A 15674-nucleotide genomic window follows, 5' to 3' on the forward strand; every position below is an offset into this window, starting at 1 on the left:
GGCCTTGATTTTGTCCGGGTTGGCCTCGATCCCCCGCTGGTTGACAATGAAGCCGAGGAACCTCCCGGCCGAAGCACCAAAGGCGCACTTCGCTGGGTTTAGCTTCATACGAAACTTCCGCAAGGTGGCGAAGGTCTCCTCCAGATCCGCAATGTGCTGATCCGCATGGCGGCTCTTTACCAGCATATCGTCCACGTACACCTCCATGTTCCGGCCGATCTGCTCCTTGAAGATTTTATTGACGAGGCGCTGGTAAGTAGCGCCAGCGTTCTTCAGACCGAAGGGCATTACCTTGTAACAGTACAGCCCCCTGTCTGTTATGAAGGCCGTTTTCTCCTCGTCCTGTGGAGCCATCATTATTTGGTTGTAGCCGGAGAAGGCGTCCATGAAAGACAGCAGCTGATATCCGGAAGTCGCGTCGACCAGTTGGTCTATTCGCGGGAGCGGAAAGCTATCCTTGGGCACGCCTTGTTCAGGTCGGTGTAGTCGACGCACATCCTCCACTTCCCGCTCGCCTTCCGGACAAGTACGACGTTTGCCAGCCACTCGGGGTAGCTCACTTCCCTTATGAAACCTGCCTCCAAGAGTTTGTCTACCTCCTGGTCGACCACCCGGATCCGATCCGGGGCACAGTGTCTCTTCTTTTGCTTTACTGGTCGGTGGGTCGGGTCGACGTTGAGGGCGTGAGAAATGACCTCCGGGTCGATCCCAGGTACATCGGCCGCCGACCAGGCAAACACATCAGCATTGGCTCGGAGGAATTCCACTAACCGGAGCCGAGCTTCCAAGTCGAGGTTGGCACCGACCCGGACCGTGCGGTCCGGGCGGCCTTCTTTGAGGGGAACTTCGATTACGCCCTCGGCAGGCTCCCCGTGCCGCAAGGCCACTTCGTCTCTGGCGTCAAGGGACTCGACGCTTAGGGCCTCCATGGGCTTCTTCCCTTTGAGAGTTGCTAGGAAACACTGCCGTGCGGTTGGTTGGTCACCTCGGACCTCTCCAATCCCGGCCGCGTGGGGAACCGCATGAGCAAATGGTAGGTAGAAACCACCGCGCGAAGGGCGTTCAGTCTGGGTCGTCCGAGGATAGCGTTGTAGGCCGAGGGGACACGGACGACCAAGAACCCGAGTCGCACCGTGGCTTCTGCGGGTGCAACGCCCGCAGTCACAGGCAGCTCAATGACACCTTCGGCCGAGATAGCGTCTCCAGTGAATCCTATGAGGGGGGTGGATGTTTTGTGTAACAATTGTCGGGACAAGCTCATCTTTTGGAAGGCCTCGTAATACAAAATATCAGCTGAGCTTCCACTATCCACAAGAACACGCCTTACATCATAGTTCGCCATAGTGAGAGAGATCACCATGGCGTCATCGTGGGGAATCTGAACTCCCTTTACATCTTCATCACAAAAAGTGATTACATTTCCGACCCGCTGCCTCTTCGCGACGGCCACTTCTGATGCTCCCGCCGAGCCCCCTGCGTTCCTCACGGGCCGAGAGCAGCCCCCAGTGATGGTGTGGATCACTCCCGCAACGGGTCGATTCTGTTCCCGAGGCTCCTGAGGGGCCGGGTCAGCCGGACGCGGGTCTGCCGGGGGACGCCGGTCGTTTACATATCGACCGAGACGCCCTCGGCGAATGAGAGCCTCGATCTCGTCCCGAAGCTGGAAGCAGTCTTCGGTATCGTGGCCGTGGTCTCGGTGGTACTCACAGTACGCCCGAGAAGGCCTCCTCCCAGGGATCTTCTTCATCTGCCTCGGGACCGGGAGGTCCTCCCGCCCCTTGACCTCCATGAGGATCTGGGTCCGGGGGGCCAGGAGTGGGGTGTACCGGTTGAAGCGTCGGTGCGGAGAACGAGGGCGTGTGGCGCCGTGGTTCCTTGCTGGTGACGGGCTTCTGCGCCGGCGTTGAGGCGTCGGGCTCCTCCTCTGGGGTGCCTCTTTTCGCCTTTTCTTCCCGGGCTTTAGAGGGGCCTCGGCGGCCTCCTTGTTCCGGTGGGATGCTGCCTCCTCGGCGTCTGCATACTGGTTTGCCCGAGATAACAGCTCCGGGAAGCTCCGCGGCAGGCGTTTGTCCAGGGAGAAGGTGAGTCTGCCCTTCCGGAAGCCACGCTTCAGGGCTGAGAGAGCCACTTCCTGGCTCAGGTTCCGGACCTCCAGTGTAGCCTTGTTGAAGCGGGTGAGATAATCCCGCAGGCTTTCTCCCTCGTTTTGCCGGACATCAAAGAGGGAGTCGGAGACCAGTCGCCGCCTGCTACTGACGGCGAAATGGCTGATGAAGAAGCGGGTGAACTGGTCGAAGGACTGGATGGAGTTAGCCTCCAGGCCGGCGAACCATGCCCTTGCCGGGCCACGGAGGGGTCGCCGGGAAGGCCTTGCAGAGGAGCGGATCCGATGCTCCATGGAGAAGCATAAGAGTCCTGAAAACTCTCCACGTGGTCCCGCGGGTCCGCCGCCCCGTCGTAGGGTTCGATCGCCGGCATTTTGAACCCCGGCGGGTTCGGGGTCCGCAGGATCCTCGATGCAAGCGCCGGCTGGGAGGAGATCTCCAAGTCAGCGAAGGGATCTTTGGAGTGGCCCTTCAGGACCTGGAGTTGTCTGTGGAGATCATCCACCCGCCGGTCCAGGGAGCGCGACCGGTGGGTGGGGGACAAGGAGCGGGCGCGAGGGGGACCGACTGGAGTGCGGGCCCCTCGAGGACTGGGGTGTCTGAGAACGCGCCCGGGTCCGCCTCTCGTACCCCGCACAGCTCCGATGAGAAGGTCCTGGCAGAATGGACCGCACTCGAGAATCCTCCTCGCGCCGGCGCTCCTCTCCATGGGAGAGGAAGGAGCGCGGGTTGTGAGGAAAGGCGAGTGCTCGGGGGGCAGCGGCTCCTGAGCCCGTTGCGGCACCCGAGAGATCACACCCTGCAGATTCTTGCACTGCCTCCGCGAGGGTGCGAACCTGCTGGGCTAGCTGGTCGAACTGAGCAGCTTCGGACCGTCTGAATGGGAGAAGGGGCGGTGGAGTGCTGCTGAGAGTGCGTTGGGGACGCAGCAGCCTCTCGGCCGGAGGCGCGAGAGGCTCCGCGACCGGAAGCATTGGAAGCTCCACGACCACCTCGCCGTGCCATTACGATCGTTCTAAGATTCGGCCCTTCCTCTAGCGCCAACTGTTGCTGGTGGTCCAAACGAGAACGATTGGCACTGCGGTGTGAACGGGGTTCCGTCTGAGTTGTCTTGGTTGGTGTTGGTTGCGCTCCACCTTCCGCCAAGAAAACCTGCAAACAAGCCTTGCACCACCACCAGGGTGGTGATGGGCCCTCCGACGGTCAAGTCAGAGGAGATTGGAGGAGGAGGAGAGGTGATAATCGCAAGTAAGAGAGTGCTCTGGGAGATATTGCTCACCTCCCCCCTTTCTCCCCCCAGCCGCATATATACCTGGCTGGGGGTCTCTCAGGGGGGTTTCGTTATCGTGGGGCACGATGGTGTGGCCACTGACATGGCCGTTACAGGGCGTCGTGGAGCAGCACCGGGTACGGCCACGTCAGGGCATAGTGGGGCTCCGCTTTGTACGGCTGATGCAGGAGATCGTGGAGCAGCATCGGATACAGCCGTTGCAGGGAAGTAGTGGAGCAGGGAGGCCGCGGCGTGCCTCTGGGGGAATAGCCTGTCGTTATCAAGAGATCTCCGACTCGGGGTCGGAGCGCTGGATCAAAGGGCAGCCGACTCGGGGGTCGGGCTGCGGAGCCGAGGATATCCGACTCGGGGTCGGAGCGCTGGATCAAAGGGCAGCCGACTCGGGGTCGGGCTGCGGAGCCGAGGATATCCGACTCGGGGTCGGAGCGCTGGATCAAAGGGCAGCCGACTCGGGGTCGGGCTGCGGAGCCGAGGACGTCCGACTCGGGGTCGGAGCGCTGGATCAAAGGGCAGCCGTAGTCTTCCTGGGCGCGCGTGCCGGTCACGTGGGGCATGGCGGCTTATTTCCCCCGTAACACATATATATACATATATACATATATATACATATACATATATATACATATATACATATATATACATATACATATATATACATATATATATATACATATATATATATACATATATATATACATATATATATACATATACATATATAATTATATATATATATATATATATATATACACACATATATATACACACTCTTGAGTTTTGATAATTCGTATTAACAAAATAATTTTTTTTGAAAAAAGGCAAATAGAGCGATGAGAAGGCAAGAAAACACTTCGTCAGTTTTATATATATATATATATATACACACACACACACACACACACACTCTTGAGTTTTGATAATTCGTATTAAAAAAAGAATTTAAAAAAAAAAAGGCAAATAGAGCGATGAGAAGGCAAGAAAACGTAAAACTCTGCATCTGAAAAACATGAAATATGGAGATGGTGACTATGGAACCACCTCATGTGCGGAAGTTCATGTTTTATATTAGAATAGATAGTCCCATGTTTCACGTGGAGCCTACAAATTACTTCCAATCTCCATTCCAATGATAAAATTATTTTGAGGTTCTTGTACACGTCATAAATTATTTTATTGGACTTCTCTAGTTGCCGTCTTAGTGTAAAATTATGAATGATAAAATTTTCTACATCCCAACATTGGTCATAACTTATTATATCCACCTATCTTAAAAGGCAATAGTTTGCCAGGAATGTGATGCATGTCATAAGAGGGAAAAAACAGCAAAAAAAGAGAGCATGTGATGGATAGTCATGATTCCATCTAGCACTAGAATAGAAGGGAAAAAAGAGTAGGAATGTAACATATGCCATGATGGAAGAAAATCTAAAAAAAAGAGAGCATGAGATAGATGGTCAAGATTCCATCTAGCACTAGAATAGAAGGAAAAAAAGAGCGGGAATGTAACATATGCCATGATGGAAAAAAATCTAAAAAAAAGAGAGCATGAGATGGATGGTCAAGATTCCATCTAGCACTAGATTCCAAATATTACAATTTTTAATGTTTTCTGATACAAAAGATATAGTTCACCACCATTCAAATCTCACAAATTAATGATATTTTTATACACAAAACTATAGATTCAAAAATTATCTTGTCATTGTCATCTGAAAATGCTTCACATATGTAGAATCTCTCTACTTACTAAGCAAATCATCATACGATATCTAGTGACATTTGACCTCAGCTGCTATTGACAGACTGCCTGTAGTAATGCGAGGATCATGCATTTGCTATATAAGCGTCCTAATATTATTCCTATACTTGCAGCTTGCTCCACCTAATCTTATTCCTATGCTTGCTCTCCCATTTCTCTTGATTCCTGAAGAGCATAGCGGCAGGCTGTAACTGCATCCCTGACAGAGAGAAACACCTGATCCTGTCCAATTAAGTTGATAAAGTTTGATGATACCAGCTTCACTGCCACCTCTGACCTTGGATTTGTTATAGCCATCTGCCAAAGCAATTGCAAGGAGCTTATAGTTTTATTCAACAAGATTTAAGATGTGTTTCATGTCTCACTTGTGTAAGCTCACCTTAATTTTTCTTCTCTCGAGAATTCTGTAGACTTCCTTTAGCATCCCAATGCCAGTGTTGTCAATAGATGTCACCCCTGTCAATACCAAAAAGTGTGAAACTAAGGCCATTGTAATCAAATACATTTTCCCATCGACCCACTGTAATAGAATTTGAATGCAAGATCATCACTGTGAAGTGTGAACCAATGGTGCTTTGGCTACTCAGCCACTGGTTATTGCTTTTCTGAAATGTCACAAGTCAAGCAAGCTCCAATTACAGAAAAGCAAGCTCATAAGCTAAGTATGAAGGCAAGGTTATGATTGCAATCTGAGCCTAAGCCTTAAATATCTGTTGGAGAATGGACAAGCAAAAATAAGCTAAAAAAGCTTAAATGAATTGATATGCATATGTTGTATCACAGACATGCAGTGGAAGAGGTAGAGGCAGAGACTTGTCGGCAATCACTCGCAACAACGGTATTCAGAAAATAAGATAAAGAAATCAAATTAATGGATATTCAAGTAAAGAGGAGGAAGGGGAATCAAGGAAGGAAAATAAATGCTTATTATGATAATAAGGTAGTGAAATGTTTATATGGAATTGGTTGGTGCAGCAGAGGAAAAAGGGGTAGATGGGAATTTGATCCACCTGACTAAAATGACATGAATGTACATGTACATATGCCATTATATGCGATCATCATAAGAGCCACTATAAATGTATTACATTGCTGTAACAGTCATTATAAGTTGTTCTTAGGACTCAGCTTACTGCAAAGAGAGAGCATCACTGCCTTGCATCAAATATATATTATAATCCATGCAAAATTACTTAGTAAATGCTGCACATTAGCTGTTATCATAGTTAGGCGACGCAAGTTATTTTATGTCATTTTACATGTTCAATATATGATGGAGAGTGTAATAAATAAGTGGTCATGCTGCTATTTGAATCGATGAGATGTGGTCAAGCTGGCATGAGCGAATTAAGTCCAATTAGCCAATAGATAGAAGAATATATTGAAATAAGGCTTAATCTAAACAGAAAACAGTGTGGAAAATTTTGGTGCAGTGCTTCTGTTAGATTCTTTTGTTCAAGTTCAGCAAAGTAAATCCAAATGCCATATCTTTGGCATGCCAAATTGCGTAGTTACGATCATCCCTGATGCTTATACCCTAATTCACATGGTAATGGTGCTAAAGCTTGTTCTAGTCAAGCAGTCCAAGTATTAGTGGTGATTGAATCATTTTCAAGGCGCTGCAGGTCTACCCTCAAAAGCATACAAAGCTTACCACCGATATCAAGAACACACACAGAAGATCTTCCCCATCCTTTTTGATGATATTCTCTTCATCTTCTACCCATCTTGAGATCCTGGTGGTAGCAAAGCATGATGTTAACTCATGAAAGGAATTTGACAGTTCCAGAGCACTAGTAAGAGTGGAAAGGGGAACAAATGAACTGGTAAAAGAATGCTTTTTGTTACCTTTCCCTTAGATAGCCAGAGTTTGCAAAGTAGATAGGGGAACCCAGTTGTAGGATTAGTATATCAGGGAAGCTGGATGAATCTGGATATTGCTCGATGTCACGATACATTGCAGTTCCTCTTATGTTTCCAAGCTTGCAAGCACCGGGCCTAGCCACATATAACAATGCTCTTATTACTGACAAACCTACCTGTGAAAAAGACAATATAAGATGACTAGAACTGGTACTAATGATGAGTAATTACTTGCCTAGGTAATAAACATCATAACTTTTTCATCAGCAGAACTGCACTATTTGGTCTTCAAAGTGCATCGCCAATAAGTTAAAGGCCATGGCAATGTTTTGATCAAGGAATGCAATGGAGTTGAACATTTATATGAAAAGAGATAATGAAGTTGTACAACAACTATATTCGAAACCATTATATCAACGATCTTTCACTTCTCTCATACCAGGTATTCCTATTCATTTATCTGTCAAGATTGAAAGATATGGATCCTATATATAATTTGGTGAAAAAAGATATGGATCCGAGGTAATGTTATATTATTGAAGCAAATTTGATCTTGAGGACAGCAACCCTATAACTAAGATCTAGGGTGCAAGTGAATTATGTACAATGAAAATACAACCAAAATGCTAATATTGATGTAGCTGCAGGAAAAGTTTGGTATTATTATGGATATTGCAGTGTAACACTTCTTTATGCCTTTCTAAATTATTTCTTCATTTATAGAATTCCTGTAACCAATAGACAAGTGGTGGAAAGTGAAATAAATAGCTCAGTAGCCAAAGATCCTTACAGATGATGCAAGACCAGCAACCATGTTGAATAATACAACCCCAAGGAAAGCAGCCATGCAGATACAGAAGTCGAACTTGTCCACCTTGAAGAGGTGGTGGATCTCCTTGTACTCAATAAGCCCAATCATGGCAACTACAATGATCGCTGATAGAGCCACTAAAGGAGTGTGTTCGAAGAGAGGAGCCAAGAATAGCAACACCAACATCATGCAAACTGCCATCACCACATTAGACATCGGTGTCTTGCATCCCGCATGAAAATTAACTGCCGACTTAGAAAAGGGCCCTGGTGTGACACATTCGCCATTCTATAAGAATGCTGCAAGGGGGAAAAATATCTAATATCGATGTAGTAGCAAAAGCATAACTGAATAAGCTTCAACAAGTACATTCAATTAATTCTGTTTTCATTAAATTCTTGTGGCTAGGTACCACAACAAAGACCATAGCAAGCAGTGGCAGTGAAACCAACTAATTCCCAAGTTTTGTAGCTTAAGAGGGTGATGAATGTAAGGACATGTTTACAGGTGCTAGGGTTTTGGAGAGTTCGACATTACTTTCATTTCCAGTATTCCTAAATATATGAATTTTCTAGGCAACTCTGAAAGGAAAAATAAATTTTTTTGTGTCTTCAAAGATGTACTCAACTATGTGTACAACACAGCACAAACTATAATGGGCATACATCTTTGACCTATATTCAATATACAGCTAAGTTTAAGAGTAGTATAATAAAAATAAAAGAAACGGAAAAAAGATAATAATAAAAAGAAACGGTGCAAAGAGAATGAAGTAATTCTTTTATCAGTGATAAATCATAATCATAATCATCTAGCATTTTCCCAATTACTTGGGATCAGCTTTTGTCGGTGATAAATATGAACTTTAAGCGATAAATCTTACCAGTTGTGAGATAGCATGAAAAGAAAGAGCCAGCTATGTTCATCATCCCAAAAGCTATCATTTCCTTGTTCCCATCTATTTGTTCATTTTTCAGCAATGCTAGGCTCCTTCCAACAGCTATTCCTTCCTGAAATAAAAGGCTAAAATGCTAACTACAAATGCATTACAAAAATATAAGTTGTTTAAATAACATTATAAGAGAGAGAGAGACAGAGAATCTTGCTCTTTACCGCTAGTGCCAGGAAACCCGAAAGCAATCCTGCTTTCATAGCCGTAGGTAGATATTGAGACTGGAATTTTAATTCCGTTATGGATATCGGATTGAGTCCTTTTCTCAGAGTGCCAACCTGCCAAAAACATAAAGTTGATGCACATTTAGTACAAAGAGACATGAAAAAAGAAAAAAATAAGGTGAAAACATTATTGACAGGATGCATTTTAATCTGGTCATACATAAAGCCATTACAATTTCGTTCCTGAGAAAAGGAACATTAAAATAAGTGTTACCATGTAAAAGATTCCTCGACTACTTATGATGGCAATGGTTTAGAGTGGTAACCAGTGTAGGTTACGAAGCCATTCCTACTTTTCGAGAATAACCTCCATCAAAGGTCACATTTTTTACAGTAGGAGAAGAAGATGGCCGAGCGGAGGCAGAGTGATGCAGGAGCATAAGCCCAAGCCGGAGGTGCGCGTGGTGATTGAGTCCCTTCCTTGGATGAGCACCAAATCACATTGGGTCCAAAAAGTTTCAACAACAAATCACAGTGGGTTCAAAATTTTCAGCATCAAGTCACATTAGGTTAGTTATCTCAACGCCTAATTTAATTGAGTCCAAAGCGTTGAAAGGTCTTGATTTAATTTAGGAGTTATGTAATTGAGTCCATGCGTAAAAGGATTGAGTCTATATATATGAGATTGAGCCCATGTAATAAGTGGTTTAGTCCATATTAGGTTTAATTATTCCAACACCTAATTTAGTTGAGTCTAAGGTGCTGGAGGGTCATGATTAGCTTTAGGAGTTGTGTGATTAGCCCATGTGTCAAGATGAGAAGAGTCCTCTTTGATTAGGATTCTTGACCATAGCGGCATGCATGAAGAGTCCTAACTCCCTTGGACTCTATCTCAATGCACCAAGTGGAAGTCTAATTGTGGTAGGAGTTTGGATGGTTGACCCATTCAAACAAAAGGAGCCTTGGGCGTACGTGAAGAGCATCTAGAAGCCTATTTCACACGCCAGGAGAAGGTTCTAAGGATTGGATAAGCTTTAGTTGGTAAGTTGTTTAGAGGATTTAAATTTTAAAAAGAGTCCTTATGTGGTTAGGAGTCCAAATAAAAATCCTGGTTGTAACTTCTTATATTTGCCAACCTCTCTCTCTATAAGGAAAGTTATGAAGAATGAAATCAAAATTAGAATTTGTTTTCCAAGCTTGAGTTTTCTTCCATGGAAAGGAGAGAATCCTTTTCTTCCTTTGGTGTGACGCCAGGAGGGATGAAAGAAGAGAGGTGAGACGCCATCTTCCCTTCTCCCATCCGTTGGATTGTTTGAGGGAGAGATTCTCTCAAACGACTCCATATTTATCCTTCCATATTTCACGCTCATCCATATTCACGCCTCCTTAGGATTAGCCACGTTAACCCCTTTTTAACTTCTCATCCTTATCCACAAAGCTCACACCAATATTCCCTTGCGCCAATATTTCATCCGCTAAAATCCCGTCATGCCACCTCATTCCCTACCATCCGCTGCTCCTAATCTCATTAGGATTCAGATTAATCCAAGTTTCATGTCCCAAACCCTTCACACTCAAACCCCATCACGTCCTCCCTAGAGTCCTTCTCCAAATAAAACTCTAACTAACCACATTGCAGCCTAACTAACATTTGGTCCGACCAATTTCAGCCGCCACCTCAAATTGGTGTCCAATTTCAGTCAACCAATTACTCATCCTCGAGCCCAGTCTGATTCAACCAGCAACCCACCTTCTTTCTCCTCCATACCATCCACAAAGAACCCTAGCCGCCATCACCAAAAAAAGTAGAAGAAAGATTCAGCCACCATCATCATCATCTACAAAAAAAAAAAATTACAGCAACCCCATCCCGACTGCATCACAGAGGAGAGAGAAGGTAGGTCCCTTGGGTCCTTATATATATATATATATATATAAGTTTGTACACCATATGAAATTTGATAACAGAAAGTACCTTGAGTATTCTTCAAAAAAAATCTTGAGTATCTTAATATCTCTAAACTGATGATGACCTCTGATTCATGGCCTCTCTTGTTGGGCTTGCACATGTATTTCATGCATTGTATGTGTAAGTATTGGTCTAATAAACTGTATCCTTGTTAGATGGGAATCTAGCAACTGATTATAGTGTTACTTGCAGATATATTTGAGAAGGATAAGCAGTATACAACTTCAATTATGAATACTGGAAGTAATTAGACATGAACACTTATGTTAAAATATTTGCAGAAGAAGAAAAAAATAAGAAAAGAGAGAGAGAAAAAAGTGATTTTATTTCTCTGTTCCATCCTATTTGATATATCTCTGATTATAGCGTTACTTGCACATATATTTGAGAAGGATAAACAGTATACAACTTCAGTTATGAATACCGGAAGTAATTAGACATGAGCACTTAACTGTAGGGATTCCATGATCGTCCCCATGGACAACAAAAGCAAAAATACCTCCCAGAACCACCACCAGCAAAGGAGCCATTGCTGAGACCCAGAATAGCCTTGGAACTTTTGTTTTCTGAATTTATTTATAGTAAAAGTAATTATATGTAATTGCTGCTTAATTAAAATTTTTGATGGAAGGATATGGGGAAGGTGAAAAGGAAAAGGAGCTGAGAGAATAGGCCATGCTAAATTCCCCACTTACCAGATGCCGGCTGAGAAGTAGAAAGCAAAGAAAGCATATACCAAGGACTGCACTCTGCCATTTCCACTGAAACATAAACAAAGAAGATTGTATAAGATATTAAAGAAGCACGGATTAAATTAAATGCTCTTCCCACCAGGCATCCATTCTTTGGCGCAATGATGGGAAATGCTCTAAAAAAGTTGGTCCAATCTCTAAAAAAGTTTGCTCATCGCATGCACGCTCGAACAGTGCCCTAAAAAATATGCAAAACTAAAAAAAAAAAATTACAATCTTAATGCCATTGAATAATAATAATTTCAATTCATACTAAATAATAAAGTTGGTCCAATCTCCATCACGCTCCGAATCCATCATCCGGATTCGGCACGCGACAAGGCCTTAAAGAGTATGAGGCCGTGTTGCAGACCCGGATGATGGGCTCAGGGCAAAACAATGAGTTGTTTACAAACTTTTGTTGATAGCAATGTGAGAACTAAATCCAAAAATAAGAAACTCGAAAAACAAATACAGATTCTATTGGTGCGAGCAAACAGGTTACATGCCACTTGCTACGCGCTCGAATCAACGAATCTGAGCCATTGGATAGAGAGCTGATTCGGAACCACCGGCTTTCTCTTGGATCATATCTGAACTTCCCATTTGATTGGATGCTGACGGCATTGGATCATTATAGTTTGACGCTACGAAGATTACGATCGGTTACATTTGGCTTTAATCAACTAATCCTCGCCATTGAAATTCGATTGCTGATACGGATATGGATCATTTGTGGCCGTTCGATTCTATATGGTTTGATGTCGTGGTAGAAAAGATTGTATATATCGGACGGTTCAGATCGATCGATTCTCTATGGAGTGACTGATGGATTGGCCAGCGAGAAACCTTTGGACTCGGTCATTCCTACCAACGGCAAAAGCGGGCCCCAGTCTCCCTTGCTCCGCTGTACTAATTATTTATCCAAAACGAAAGATTTATCTTATCCAGATGTTTAAAAAAGAAGCGGAAAAAAAGAAAAAAAACTCTTTTCTAACCCAAAAGAAGGAAAAGCTCTTCGTTTTGGATAACTTTTAACTCAAACCTCTTATTATTTAGAAAGCAAGAAGGTGAAGGAGAGGTTGAAACAGTGCGGCTTGCCGCCTTTTTCTCACCAAAAAAATAAAAAGGAAGAAAGAAAAGAAAGAAAGAAAAGAGGTAGAACTATATATGATTGCTCCTAAGGGGGAAAGGAAAGGCAGAGTTTGTCATGAGATCAACCTCATGTCTGTACGTGAAGACCGAATGCATCACGGAGATGAGATCAGTCTTGGCTGTGAAATTCTTTAATCCGAGCATGCCTTTGAGCTGTTGCAGAATTATGATGATCGCCGTCCCGCCCATGAATCCGGTGATGGTCGACCGGGATAAGAAATCCACCAATATCCCAAGCCTGCAATGACATGAACTCATATTCGATCGAGATTGTTGAATAGAACAATCATAGAAAATATGTGTTCGATCCAGCAAAATTCTCACCTGAGGAACCCCAAGGCTGTTTGAAGAATTCCAGTGAAGAAGGCCGCGGTGAAGCATAACTGAGCGTATAACTGTGGATTGTCAGAGGGTGAGACTTCACCCGAAATGATTGAAGCAAGAAGCAATGAGGCTGCTGCAACGGTTCCGACTGCGAGGTTGTTTGAACTACCCAAGATCGCATAGATCAAAGGTGGCACGAAACTAGAATCTACAATGATAAAAAAAAAAGCAGGTAGAAAACAAAGATAAAATAAATGCGATTAATATCTCATTCCATGCACCTATGAGGTAGGATCGGATTTTTTTTCTTTTTTTTTAATATAAACAAAAGAAAAAAAAAGGGGAGAAAGAAGAACTTACATAGGCCAATAATGGGAGGAAGATCGGCGAGGCGAGCATAGCTAATGCCTTGCGGGATCGCAAGGCTGGCGATGGTGATACCGGCGAGAAGGTCGTACCGGAACTTGGCGAAGGTGTAACTGGGAGCCCAACCAAGCATTGGAACAAAATATTTGAGGGCGGTCCATGCTATGCCGCATGCCGGGAGGCCTTTGAACTGGCGGAAGGGGTCGTCGGGGAAGAAGGTCTCTTTCAGATGGGATCTAAAAGAGGCAACAAACGTCGTCTCCGCCGATAAGTTTACCTTGGTAGGGGCCTCCTCCGTTCCCATGGAAAGAAGATTGCTACCGGAGGCGAGGAAGAAAGGGAGAGGAGGGGGAAAAGAAAGGGAGGTTGGAAGGAGAGGTTGCGGTTGCAGCTTGGCTGAGTGAGAGCCGTTTATAGAGAGAGAGAGCTGTTGGGGAGGGAGACGAGAGAATGGAACGATAACGCGTGGCATACTAACACGTGGCGGCTGGAATGGTGGGATCTTGACTAAAGCTCTTATTGCTAAATAGTAATTAGCTATAAAAACAGTGCCCAAAATTTCAATAACCAATGAGAAATTGATTGCTTTTTTCTGTTAGAAAATATAGGAAAGGCGAAATGCTCAAATTTTTTTAAATAAATTAAATTTTATCTATCGTATTAGAAGTACATATGAAGCTGCTTGATTTTTATCTCAAACTTTGTAATAACCTTACAATATTGGTGCCGTAAGTTGAGAGAAGTTGATCTATCTTTTTAGAAAAGACTGGCTCACATCAGATTACAGAGCTTATATAGTTACATATTGAAAATACGGAGATCGTTTTATTCACTTATGGGATTGTTCAACTTGCCAAATAATTTAACGAGTCTACTTACAGACAACTATTTTGTAAGAAAAATTTATTGCTCTTTTGTATTTTTTTTTTTGCAAATTCTTTATAAATAGCTTATATAAATTTCTGTATTCTAATAAAGACTGGGGCTTTGCCTCCCTCTTCATAAAAAAAAAATAAAATAGAAAAGAAAAAAAACAGTGCTCATTCAATTGTGTAAAGATAAAGAGGGGGGAGAAATTAGTGTAAGAATGGAAGAGACGTACGGCTTGCTTCTTGTGGTGATGTTGCCATTCTTGGAACCGAGTGGACCGACATTAAAACCTCGTGCGTCTAAGTTTTGTAGGTGAGTGACGTCTTAGACTTTGCCTTTGTTTTGTAACCTGGTTTTTGTTTAGATGATGCCTTTGCAATAAAAAACAGTAGCTAGAGGAGGGTCATTGCATCTTCTAAGGTTTAGCCGTGAATAGTAATTTTGTTTGACGGTTGGTCATAACAACCCTACGAGACTAATGCCTTTTGTAACTGGATAATGTTTCCATGAATTGCATAGAAACAAGAAGCTTCACATGGTTTTCTAGCGACAAAAATAGTGAGAAAACTAAGGCATGTAGATAATTTGTTACTAAAAAAGGCATCTAGATGATAAAAGCGAATCCTAGATTAATGGCAGCATTATCTTTTTCGTCTTTAAATTTATTTTAGTAGCAAATGTTTCAAGCAGACCATGTTATCTATATAGGTGTATAATTCTATTTTTTGGAAATGGCCATGCTGAGAAAAATAAGAATATGTATGTGTGTTATAATGTTTTAATGATCACAAAATCATCTAGTTCAAATATTGCATATTATGTGTGTAATGTGTTTAGTTCGGTCTTATGAAAAATTGTTTAAGTTGCTTAGACTTAATGATCTTATAATTTTGGACTAATCTATAGTGATGGGGGCAAAATGGATCGTCATGCTCAGGACACGGGATCACCACAACATCGATCGGGCAGGACTATAACCATGCTTAAAACCGGCCCAATCTCAGACTTCGCCGAAGGCTCGGTTGACCTCGGCTGGACCTCTCCGCTACTACGACCGCCATAACTTCTAATACCTGCAATGACGTTCCGAGCCCGAGCTTGGAATGCCCCGCCGAGTCAGTTGCGAAGCCAAAGAGCTCCTTCGACCCCGGGACTATTCGTCGACGCGCCCCAACCGAGTTCGAGGTGCTCCCTATATTCGCCGACGCGCCCCGACCAAGCTCAGGGAACCCTTATGTTCGCCGACACACCCAACCAAGCTCGAGGCGCCTGTGTATTCAACTGCTACGCCTTGACCAAGCTCGGGCGCCCTTA

The 15674-nt window shown here is 44.0% G+C and overlaps 1 protein-coding gene across 1 annotated transcript; it reads right to left on the reverse strand.

Annotated features, from left to right (window-relative positions):
- Positions 1–5020: 5020 nt before the first annotated feature.
- LOC120111344 (probable sulfate transporter 3.5) lies at positions 5021–13900 on the reverse strand. The gene is given in 13 exon segments (XM_039128214.1): positions 5021–5452; positions 5535–5611; positions 6810–6827; positions 6830–6891; positions 7004–7194; positions 7809–8095; positions 8713–8839; positions 8943–9059; positions 11367–11480; positions 11610–11675; positions 12867–13038; positions 13125–13332; positions 13485–13900. Coding segments are annotated over 13 exon segments (1911 nt in total). The 5' UTR covers positions 13795–13900; the 3' UTR covers positions 5021–5290.
- Positions 13901–15674: the final 1774 nt, after the last annotated feature.

Source organism: Phoenix dactylifera, chromosome 7 (genome assembly GCF_009389715.1).
Source record: "Phoenix dactylifera cultivar Barhee BC4 chromosome 7, palm_55x_up_171113_PBpolish2nd_filt_p, whole genome shotgun sequence".
NCBI lineage: Eukaryota > Viridiplantae > Streptophyta > Magnoliopsida > Arecales > Arecaceae > Phoenix > Phoenix dactylifera.